The 13,140-nt window shown below is 49.4% G+C and overlaps 1 protein-coding gene across 1 annotated transcript in view; it reads right to left on the minus strand.

The window, feature by feature from the left end:
- Positions 1-2,148: 2,148 nt before the first annotated feature.
- Positions 2,149-13,140, minus strand: part of eif3f (eukaryotic translation initiation factor 3, subunit F) — a 74,876-nt gene continuing 63,884 nt past the window's right edge. The window contains exon 8 of the mRNA XM_059955500.1: positions 2,149-2,317. Coding sequence (XP_059811483.1) covers positions 2,240-2,317 — 78 coding nt within the window. The 3' untranslated portion in view covers positions 2,149-2,239. The remainder of the gene's footprint in view (positions 2,318-13,140) is intronic.

A 13,140-nucleotide genomic window follows, 5' to 3' on the forward strand; every position in this document is an offset into this window, starting at 1 on the left:
ACAGTTATTATTCTGTACATTTCCTAAGTATGCTCCGCAGGAAAAAGAAACTCAGGGTTGTATGTGGTGATATGTTCTACTCTGATGATGAATTTTACTTTGAACTTTGACCAAGAGCATCACGCCCTTCCCAAAATGGTGGATCTCACACCCCAGTGTCACGGGGATCAGCAATGACATCATTCCCAAGATGGACAAACACAGAAAGCCTTCATAGAAAGCATCAAAGCTTACGCGTGACGACTGCTCAGCCTGTAACCAACAGGAACAACAGTTGTGTGCGCAGCTCAGCACATCTCAGAAACCAGCATCCCCCCCACCCCCGTGGAGCGAGTCTACACTTCCCACTGCCTCGGTAAAACAGCAGCATCCACCTACTCCAGAGATTCCCTCTTCTCCCATCGGGCAGAAGATACAAAAGCCTGAAGGCACGTACCATCCGGCTCAGCAGCAGCCACTGCCCCGCTGTTATCAGACTATTGGACTCCTGAGCTCGTGCTCAAGCTGGTTGCGATCTTACACCTTCTTGTCCGCCTGCACTGAACTTCATTCTGCAATCTATTATTGTTTCCTGTACCTTGTTCAACATCCGGCTGGACTACAGCTCAGTGTTTAATACTCCGATCAGAAAGCTCCAAAATCTGGGCCAGTGTACCCGACACACACACACACACACACACACACACACAACGGTGACACAGCACAGCTTAAATACTGTCGGCGGAATTTCAGACAGCGATGAAGAGGCACAGGAGCAAGATGGATCAGCTCACTGAGTGGTGTCACAGCACTCAACGCCAGTGAGAGCAAAGGGGAAGACGAGGGAACACAGAGCAGTCCTCTTAGAGGGATCAGAAGAGGGAAGAGTGAACAGTGTCAGCGTCTCTGAAGATCTACCCTGAGCCCAATCTATCGTGCAGCTACAAAGAAGGCACAACGGTGACTATATTTCAATTGGATTTCAGGTGACAACTTTCTACAGAGATGTACCGTGGAGAGCATTCAATCTGGCCGCATTGCACCCTGCTATGGGGGTGGAGGCACGACACACGCCAACATAGGCCGCAAAAGTTGTGAACTCAGTCAGATCCAACATGGGCACCAGCCTCCCCAGCATCCAGGGTATCTTCAAGGCATGATGCCTCAAAGAGATGCCATCCATCACCCAGAACATGCCCTCTGCTCATTGCGACCATCAGGAAGGAGGTACATGAGCCCAAAGGCAGGCTCTCATCGATTCAGAGACAGACTTGCCCTCCGCTATCAAGATCTCTGAATGGACATTAAACCCGCGAACACTACCTCCCGACAGTTTTCGGGCTATTTAAGTTAGCTTTAAATATATGTGTGTTTTCCTATGTATTCTAAGGTACTGCTGCCACATAACAACAAATCTCACAACATATGCCAGTGATATTAAACCTGATTCTGATAATGATGTGATCTGTGTGAACGATATACAAGACAAGATTGTCACTGTATCTCGGTACACGTCAACATAATAAACCAATTCCTATTCTTTTATTGTTTGACCTTGTTCTACCTCAATACACTGTGTAATGATGTGATCTGTGTGAACGATATACAAGACAAGATTGTCACTGTATCTCGGTACACGTCAACAACAGTAAACCAATTCCAATTCTGTTATTGTTTGACCTTGTTCTGCCTCAATACACTGTGTAATGATGTGATCTGTGTGAACGATATACAAGACAAGATTGTCACTGTATCTCGGTACACGTCAACAACAGTAAACCAATTCCAATTCTGTTATTGTTTGACCTTGTTCCACCTCAATACACTGTGTAATGATGTGATCTGTGTGAACGATATACAAGACAAGATTGTCACTGTATCTTTGCACACGTCAATAATAATAATCCAATTCCAACCATCCCTACTCAAGACGAGGGACACACACAACCCAGTGTAGATGAGGCAGCCGTGATGGACCCCACTGGCAACAGAATTGTCAGCAGCATCTGAAATGCCAACCCTTGACCCCGTCAGCACAGCGAGGAAGCACCCCACCCAAGCCCTCGCCCCACGGGGAGCGAGCTGCTACCATTGGATCTCCACCACCCCCCATACACCTGGAGGTTCATGCAGAGCAAGGTCAGCAAGCAGTCAGACATCAGCACGAGCTTCGATAAAGAACAATTTAATAGCATGGGGTCCAGAGGGGGAAGGGCTTGTTGACGATCTGACACTGGGTGAGGCCAGTGGCCGCAGCCAATCACAGGGCCACCAGCTTCTCGTTCAGGGAGATCTGTGCCTGGGTCAAGTTGGACAAATACGTCACCATCAGGAGGTCCTGCCCAGAGAGAGGGAAAGAGAATGTTACATCACACGGAACTCACATCCAGATGTGGTGAGTACCCTGCCCACCGAGACCGTAGCCTGCATCTCTGCCAGGACCTAAAGTAGACCAGACACCTTGATCAGACCACAGCCTGTATCTCTCCCAGGACCTAAAGTAGACCAGACACCTTGATCAGACTACAGCCTGTATCTCTGCCAGGACCTAAAGTCGACCAGACACCTTGATCAGATCACAGCCTGTAACTCTCCCAGGACCTAAAGTAGACCAGACACCTTGATCAGATCACAGCCTGTATCTCTCCCAGGACCTATAGACCAGACACCTTGATCAGATCACAGCCTGTATCTCTCCCAGGACCTATAGACCAGACACCTTGATCAGATCACAGCCTGTATCTCTGCCAGGGCCTAAAGTAGATCAGACACCTTGATCAGATCACAGCCTGTTTTCTCTGCCAGGACCTAAAGTAGACCAGACACCTTGATCAGATCGCAGCCTGCATCTCTCCCAGGACCTAAAGTAGACCAGACACCTTGATCAGATCACAGCCTGTATCTCTCCCAGGACCTAAAGTAGACCAGGCACCTTGATCAGATCACAGCCTGTTTTCTCTGCCAGGACCTAAAGTAGACCAGACACCTTGATCAGATCGCAGCCTGTATCTCTCCCAGGACCTAAAGTAGACCAGACACCTTGATCAGATCACAGCCTGTATCTCTCCCAGGACCTAAAGTAGACCAGACACCTTGATCAGATCACAGCCTGTATCTCTGCCAGGACCTAAACTAGACCAGACACCTTGATCAGATCACAGCCTGTATCTCTGCCAGGACCTAAAGTAGACCAGACACCTTGATCAGATCACAGCCTGTATCTCTGCCAGGACCTAAAGTAGACCAGACACCTTGATCAGATCATAGCCTGTATCTCTGCCAGGACCTAAAGTAGACCAGACACCTTGATCAGATCACAGCCTGTATCTCTGCCAGGACCTAATGTAGACCAGACACCTTGATCAGATCACAGCCTGTATCTCTCCCAGGACCTATAGACCAGACACCTTGATCAGATCACAGCCTGTATCTCTGCCAGGACCTAAAGTAGACCAGACACCTTGATCAGATCACAGCCTGTATCTCTCCCAGGACCTAAAGTAGACCAGACACCTTGATCAGATCACAGCCTGTATCTCTCCCAGGACCTATAGACCAGACACCTTGATCAGATCACAGCCTGTATCTCTCCCAGGACCTAAAGTAGACCAGACACCTTGATCAGATCACAGCCTGTATCTCTCCCAGGACCTAAAGTAGACCAGACACCTTGATCAGATCACAGCCTGTATCTCTCCCAGGACCTAAAGTAGACCAGACACCTTGATCAGATCACAGCCTGTATCTCTCCCAGGACCTAAAGTAGACCAGACACCTTGATCAGATCACAGCCTGTATCTCTGCCAGGACCTATTGTAGACCAGACACCTTGATCAGACCACAGCCTGTATCTCTGCCAGGACCTAAAGTAGACCAGACACCTTGATCAGATCACAGCCTGTATCTCTCCCAGGACCTAAAGTAGACCAGACACCTTGATCAGATCACAGCCTGTATCTCTCCCAGGACCTAAAGTAGACCAGACACCTTGATCAGATCACAGCCTGTATCTCTCCCAGGACCTAAAGTAGACCAGACACCTTGATCAGACCGCAGCCTGTATCTCTGCCAGGACCTAAAGTAGACCAGACACCTTGATCAGACCGCAGCCTGTATCTCTGTCAGGACCTAAAGTAGACCAGACACCTTGATCAGATCGCAGCCTGTATCTCTGCCAGGACCTAAAGTAGACCAGACACCTTGATCAGATCACAGCCTGTATCTCTGCCAGCACCTAAAGTAGACCAGACACCTTGATCAGATCGCAGCCTGTATCTCTGCCAGGACCTAAAGTAGACCAGACACCTTGATCAGATCACAGCCTGTATCTCTGCCAGGACCTAAAGTAGACCAGACACCTTGATCAGATCGCAGCCTGTATCTCTGCCAGGACCTAAAGTAGACCAGACACCTTGATCAGACCACGGCCTGTATCTCTCCCAGGACCTAAAGTAGACCAGACACCTTGATCAGATCACAGCCTGTATCTCTCCCAGGACCTATAGACCAGACACCTTGATCAGATCACAGCCTGTATCTCTGCCAGGACCTAAAGCAGACCAGACACCTTGATCAGACCACAGCCTGTATCTCTCCCAGGACCTATAGACCAGACACCTTGATCAGATCACAGCCTGTATCTCTCCCAGGACCTATAGACCAGACACCTTGATCAGATCACAGCCTGTATCTCTGCCAGGGCCTAAAGTAGATCAGACACCTTGATCAGATCACAGCCTGTTTTCTCTGCCAGGACCTAAAGTAGACCAGACACCTTGATCAGATCGCAGCCTGCATCTCTCCCAGGACCTAAAGTAGACCAGACACCTTGATCAGATCACAGCCTGTATCTCTCCCAGGACCTAAAGTAGACCAGGCACCTTGATCAGATCACAGCCTGTTTTCTCTGCCAGGACCTAAAGTAGACCAGACACCTTGATCAGATCGCAGCCTGTATCTCTCCCAGGACCTAAAGTAGACCAGACACCTTGATCAGATCACAGCCTGTATCTCTCCCAGGACCTAAAGTAGACCAGACACCTTGATCAGATCACAGCCTGTATCTCTCCCAGGACCTATAGACCAGACACCTTGATCAGATCACAGCCTGTATCTCTGCCAGGACATAAAGTAGACCAGACACCTTGATCAGATCACAGCCTGTATCTCTGCCAGGACCTAATGTAGACCAGACACCTTGATCAGATCACAGCCTGTATCTCTCCCAGGACCTATAGACCAGACACCTTGATCAGATCACAGCCTGTATCTCTGCCAGGACCTAAAGTAGACCAGACACCTTGATCAGATCACAGCCTGTATCTCTCCCAGGACCTAAAGTAGACCAGACACCTTGATCAGATCACAGCCTGTATCTCTCCCAGGACCTATAGACCAGACACCTTGATCAGATCACAGCCTGTATCTCTCCCAGGACCTAAAGTAGACCAGACACCTTGATCAGATCACAGCCTGTATCTCTGCCAGGACCTAAAGTAGACCAGACACCTTGATCAGACCACAGCCTGTATCTCTGCCAGGACCTAAAGTAGACCAGACACCTTGATCAGATCACAGCCTGTATCTCTGCCAGGACCTAATGTAGACCAGACACCTTGATCAGATCACAGCCTGTATCTCTCCCAGGACCTATAGACCAGACACCTTGATCAGATCACAGCCTGTATCTCTGCCAGGACCTAAAGTAGACCAGACACCTTGATCAGATCACAGCCTGTATCTCTCCCAGGACCTAAAGTAGACCAGACACCTTGATCAGATCACAGCCTGTATCTCTCCCAGGACCTATAGACCAGACACCTTGATCAGATCACAGCCTGTATCTCTCCCAGGACCTAAAGTAGACCAGACACCTTGATCAGATCACAGCCTGTATCTCTCCCAGGACCTAAAGTAGACCAGACACCTTGATCAGATCACAGCCTGTATCTCTCCCAGGACCTAAAGTAGACCAGACACCTTGATCAGATCACAGCCTGTATCTCTCCCAGGACCTAAAGTAGACCAGACACCTTGATCAGATCACAGCCTGTATCTCTGCCAGGACCTATTGTAGACCAGACACCTTGATCAGACCACAGCCTGTATCTCTGCCAGGACCTAAAGTAGTCCAGACACCTTGATCAGATCACAGCCTGTATCTCTCCCAGGACCTAAAGTAGACCAGACACCTTGATCAGATCACAGCCTGTATCTCTCCCAGGACCTAAAGTAGACCAGACACCTTGATCAGATCACAGCCTGTATCTCTCCCAGGACCTAAAGTAGACCAGACACCTTGATCAGACCGCAGCCTGTATCTCTGCCAGGACCTAAAGTAGACCAGACACCTTGATCAGACCGCAGCCTGTATCTCTGTCAGGACCTAAAGTAGACCAGACACCTTGATCAGATCGCAGCCTGTATCTCTGCCAGGACCTAAAGTAGACCAGACACCTTGATCAGATCACAGCCTGTATCTCTGCCAGCACCTAAAGTAGACCAGACACCTTGATCAGATCGCAGCCTGTATCTCTGCCAGGACCTAAAGTAGACCAGACACCTTGATCAGATCACAGCCTGTATCTCTGCCAGGACCTAAAGTAGACCAGACACCTTGATCAGATCGCAGCCTGTATCTCTGCCAGGACCTAAAGTAGACCAGACACCTTGATCAGACCACGGCCTGTATCTCTCCCAGGACCTAAAGTAGACCAGACACCTTGATCAGATCACAGCCTGTATCTCTCCCAGGACCTATAGACCAGACACCTTGATCAGATCACAGCCTGTATCTCTGCCAGGACCTAAAGCAGACCAGACACCTTGATCAGACCACAGCCTGTATCTCTCCCAGGACCTATAGACCAGACACCTTGATCAGATCACAGCCTGTATCTCTCCCAGGACCTATAGACCAGACACCTTGATCAGATCACAGCCTGTATCTCTGCCAGGGCCTAAAGTAGATCAGACACCTTGATCAGATCACAGCCTGTTTTCTCTGCCAGGACCTAAAGTAGACCAGACACCTTGATCAGATCGCAGCCTGCATCTCTCCCAGGACCTAAAGTAGACCAGACACCTTGATCAGATCACAGCCTGTATCTCTCCCAGGACCTAAAGTAGACCAGGCACCTTGATCAGATCACAGCCTGTTTTCTCTGCCAGGACCTAAAGTAGACCAGACACCTTGATCAGATCGCAGCCTGTATCTCTCCCAGGACCTAAAGTAGACCAGACACCTTGATCAGATCACAGCCTGTATCTCTCCCAGGACCTAAAGTAGACCAGACACCTTGATCAGATCACAGCCTGTATCTCTCCCAGGACCTATAGACCAGACACCTTGATCAGATCACAGCCTGTATCTCTGCCAGGACCTAAAGTAGACCAGACACCTTGATCAGATCACAGCCTGTATCTCTGCCAGGACATAAAGTAGACCAGACACCTTGATCAGATCACAGCCTGTATCTCTGCCAGGACCTAATGTAGACCAGACACCTTGATCAGATCACAGCCTGTATCTCTCCCAGGACCTATAGACCAGACACCTTGATCAGATCACAGCCTGTATCTCTGCCAGGACCTAAAGTAGACCAGACACCTTGATCAGATCACAGCCTGTATCTCTCCCAGGACCTAAAGTAGACCAGACACCTTGATCAGATCACAGCCTGTATCTCTCCCAGGACCTATAGACCAGACACCTTGATCAGATCACAGCCTGTATCTCTGCCAGGACCTAAAGTAGACCAGACACCTTGATCAGATCACAGCCTGTATCTCTGCCAGGACATAAAGTAGACCAGACACCTTGATCAGATCACAGCCTGTATCTCTGCCAGGACCTAATGTAGACCAGACACCTTGATCAGATCACAGCCTGTATCTCTCCCAGGACCTATAGACCAGACACCTTGATCAGATCACAGCCTGTATCTCTGCCAGGACCTAAAGTAGACCAGACACCTTGATCAGATCACAGCCTGTATCTCTCCCAGGACCTAAAGTAGACCAGACACCTTGATCAGATCACAGCCTGTATCTCTCCCAGGACCTATAGACCAGACACCTTGATCAGATCACAGCCTGTATCTCTCCCAGGACCTAAAGTAGACCAGACACCTTGATCAGATCACAGCCTGTATCTCTCCCAGGACCTAAAGTAGACCAGACACCTTGATCAGATCACAGCCTGTATCTCTCCCAGGACCTAAAGTAGACCAGACACCTTGATCAGATCACAGCCTGTATCTCTCCCAGGACCTAAAGTAGACCAGACACCTTGATCAGATCACAGCCTGTATCTCTGCCAGGACCTATTGTAGACCAGACACCTTGATCAGACCACAGCCTGTATCTCTGCCAGGACCTAAAGTAGACCAGACACCTTGATCAGATCACAGCCTGTATCTCTCCCAGGACCTAAAGTAGACCAGACACCTTGATCAGATCACAGCCTGTATCTCTCCCAGGACCTAAAGTAGACCAGACACCTTGATCAGATCACAGCCTGTATCTCTCCCAGAACCTAAAGTAGACCAGACACCTTGATCAGATCGCAGCCTGTATCTCTGCCAGGACCTAAAGTAGACCAGACACCTTGATCAGACCGCAGCCTGTATCTCTGTCAGGACCTAAAGTAGACCAGACACCTTGATCAGATCGCAGCCTGTATCTCTGCCAGGACCTAAAGTAGACCAGACACCTTGATCAGATCACAGCCTGTATCTCTGCCAGCACCTAAAGTAGACCAGACACCTTGATCAGATCGCAGCCTGTATCTCTGCCAGGACCTAAAGTAGACCAGACACCTTGATCAGATCACAGCCTGTATCTCTGCCAGGACCTAAAGTAGACCAGACACCTTGATCAGATCGCAGCCTGTATCTCTGCCAGGACCTAAAGTAGACCAGACACCTTGATCAGACCACGGCCTGTATCTCTCCCAGGACCTATAGACCAGACACCTTGATCAGATCACAGCCTGTATCTCTGCCAGGGCCTAAAGTAGATCAGACACCTTGATCAGATCACAGCCTGTTTTCTCTGCCAGGACCTAAAGTAGACCAGACACCTTGATCAGATCGCAGCCTGCATCTCTCCCAGGACCTAAAGTAGACCAGACACCTTGATCAGATCACAGCCTGTATCTCTCCCAGGACCTAAAGTAGACCAGGCACCTTGATCAGATCACAGCCTGTTTTCTCTGCCAGGACCTAAAGTAGACCAGACACCTTGATCAGATCGCAGCCTGTATCTCTCCCAGGACCTAAAGTAGACCAGACACCTTGATCAGATCACAGCCTGTATCTCTCCCAGGACCTAAAGTAGACCAGACACCTTGATCAGATCACAGCCTGTATCTCTCCCAGGACCTATAGACCAGACACCTTGATCAGATCACAGCCTGTATCTCTGCCAGGACCTAAAGTAGACCAGACACCTTGATCAGATCACAGCCTGTATCTCTGCCAGGACATAAAGTAGACCAGACACCTTGATCAGATCACAGCCTGTATCTCTGCCAGGACCTAATGTAGACCAGACACCTTGATCAGATCACAGCCTGTATCTCTCCCAGGACCTATAGACCAGACACCTTGATCAGATCACAGCCTGTATCTCTGCCAGGACCTAAAGTAGACCAGACACCTTGATCAGATCACAGCCTGTATCTCTCCCAGGACCTAAAGTAGACCAGACACCTTGATCAGATCACAGCCTGTATCTCTCCCAGGACCTATAGACCAGACACCTTGATCAGATCACAGCCTGTATCTCTGCCAGGACCTAAAGTAGACCAGACACCTTGATCAGATCACAGCCTGTATCTCTGCCAGGACATAAAGTAGACCAGACACCTTGATCAGATCACAGCCTGTATCTCTGCCAGGACCTAATGTAGACCAGACACCTTGATCAGATCACAGCCTGTATCTCTCCCAGGACCTATAGACCAGACACCTTGATCAGATCACAGCCTGTATCTCTGCCAGGACCTAAAGTAGACCAGACACCTTGATCAGATCACAGCCTGTATCTCTCCCAGGACCTAAAGTAGACCAGACACCTTGATCAGATCACAGCCTGTATCTCTCCCAGGACCTATAGACCAGACACCTTGATCAGATCACAGCCTGTATCTCTCCCAGGACCTAAAGTAGACCAGACACCTTGATCAGATCACAGCCTGTATCTCTCCCAGGACCTAAAGTAGACCAGACACCTTGATCAGATCACAGCCTGTATCTCTCCCAGGACCTAAAGTAGACCAGACACCTTGATCAGATCACAGCCTGTATCTCTCCCAGGACCTAAAGTAGACCAGACACCTTGATCAGATCACAGCCTGTATCTCTGCCAGGACCTATTGTAGACCAGACACCTTGATCAGACCACAGCCTGTATCTCTGCCAGGACCTAAAGTAGACCAGACACCTTGATCAGATCACAGCCTGTATCTCTCCCAGGACCTAAAGTAGACCAGACACCTTGATCAGATCACAGCCTGTATCTCTCCCAGGACCTAAAGTAGACCAGACACCTTGATCAGATCACAGCCTGTATCTCTCCCAGAACCTAAAGTAGACCAGACACCTTGATCAGATCGCAGCCTGTATCTCTGCCAGGACCTAAAGTAGACCAGACACCTTGATCAGACCGCAGCCTGTATCTCTGTCAGGACCTAAAGTAGACCAGACACCTTGATCAGATCGCAGCCTGTATCTCTGCCAGGACCTAAAGTAGACCAGACACCTTGATCAGATCACAGCCTGTATCTCTGCCAGCACCTAAAGTAGACCAGACACCTTGATCAGATCGCAGCCTGTATCTCTGCCAGGACCTAAAGTAGACCAGACACCTTGATCAGATCACAGCCTGTATCTCTGCCAGGACCTAAAGTAGACCAGACACCTTGATCAGATCGCAGCCTGTATCTCTGCCAGGACCTAAAGTAGACCAGACACCTTGATCAGACCACGGCCTGTATCTCTCCCAGGACCTAAAGTAGACCAGACACCTTGATCAGATCACAGCCTGTATCTCTCCCAGGACCTATAGACCAGACACCTTGATCAGATCACAGCCTGTATCTCTGCCAGGACCTAAAGCAGACCAGACACCTTGATCAGACCACAGCCTGTATCTCTCCCAGGACCTATAGACCAGACACCTTGATCAGATCACAGCCTGTATCTCTCCCAGGACCTATAGACCAGACACCTTGATCAGATCACAGCCTGTATCTCTGCCAGGACCTAAAGTAGATCAGACACCTTGATCAGATCACAGCCTGTTTTCTCTGCCAGGACCTAAAGTAGACCAGACACCTTGATCAGATCGCAGCCTGCATCTCTCCCAGGACCTAAAGTAGACCAGACACCTTGATCAGATCACAGCCTGTATCTCTCCCAGGACCTAAAGTAGACCAGGCACCTTGATCAGATCACAGCCTGTTTTCTCTGCCAGGACCTAAAGTAGACCAGACACCTTGATCAGATCGCAGCCTGTATCTCTCCCAGGACCTAAAGTAGACCAGACACCTTGATCAGATCACAGCCTGTATCTCTCCCAGGACCTAAAGTAGACCAGACACCTTGATCAGATCACAGCCTGTTTTCTCTGCCAGGACCTAAAGTAGACAAGACACCTTGATCAGATCGCAGCCTGTATCTCTCCCAGGACCTAAAGTAGACCAGACACCTTGATCAGATCACAGCCTGTATCTCTGCCAGGACCTAAAGTAGACCAGACACCTTGATCAGATCACAGCCTGTATCTCTCCCAGGACCTATAGACCAGACACCTTGATCAGATCACAGCCTGTATCTCTGCCAGGACCTATTGTAGACCAGACACCTTGATCAGACCACAGCCTGTATCTCTGCCAGGACCTAAAGTAGACCAGACACCTTGATGAGATCACAGCCTGTATCTCTCCCAGGACCTATAGACCAGACACATTGATCAGATCACAGCCTGTATCTCTGCCAGGACCTAAAGTAGACCAGACACTTGATCAGATCACAGCCTTTATCTCTCCCAGGACCTAAAGTAGACCAGACACCTTGATCAGATCACAGCCTGTATCTCTCCCATGACCTATAGACCAGACACCTTGATCAGATCGCAGCCTGTATCTCTGCCAGGACCTAAAGTAGACCAGACACCTTCATCAGACCACGGCCTGTATCTCTCCCAGGACCTAAAGTAGACCAGACACCTTGATCAGATCACAGCCTGTATCTCTCCCAGGACCTATAGACCAGACACCTTGATCAGATCACAGCCTGTATCTCTGCCAGGACCTATTGTAGACCAGACACCTTGATCAGACCACAGCCTGTATCTCTGCCAGGACCTAAAGTAGACCAGACACTTTGATCAGATCAGAGCCTGTATCTCTGCCAGGACCTAAAGTAGACCAGACACCTTGATCAGACCACAGCCTGTATCTCTCCCAGGACCTATAGACCAGACACCTTGATCAGATCACAGCCTGTATCTCTCCCAGGACCTAAAGTAGACCAGACACCTTGATCAGATCACAGCCTGTATCTCTGCCAGGACCTATTGTAAACCAGACACCTCGATCAGATCACAGCCTGTATCTCTCCTAGGACCTAAACTAGACGAGACACCTTGATCAGATCACAGCCTGTATCTCTGCCAGGACCTAAAGTAGACCAGACACCTTGATCAGACCACAGCCTGTATCTCTCCCAGGACCTATAGACCAGACACCTTGATCAGATCACAGCCTGTATCTCTCCCAGGACCTAAAGTAGACCAGACGCCTTGATCAGATTGCAGCCTGTATCTCTCCCAGGACGTATAGACCAGACACCTTGATCAGATCACAGCCTGTATCTCTCCCAGGACCTAAAGTAGACCGGACACCTTGATCAGATCACAGACTGTATCTCTGCCAGGACCTAAAGTAGACCAGACTCCTTGATCAGACCACAGCCTGTATCTCTGCCAGGACCTAAAGTAGACCAGACACCTTGATCAGATCACAGCCTGTATCTCTGCCAGGACCTAAAGTAGACCAGACACCTTGATCAGATCACAGCCTGTATCTCTGCCAGGACCTAAAGTAGACCAGACTCCTTGATCAGACCACAGCCTGTATCTCTGCCAGGACCTAAA

Source organism: Hypanus sabinus, chromosome 32 (assembly GCF_030144855.1).
Source record: "Hypanus sabinus isolate sHypSab1 chromosome 32, sHypSab1.hap1, whole genome shotgun sequence".
In the NCBI taxonomy this organism is placed as follows: Eukaryota; Metazoa; Chordata; class Chondrichthyes; order Myliobatiformes; family Dasyatidae; genus Hypanus; species Hypanus sabinus.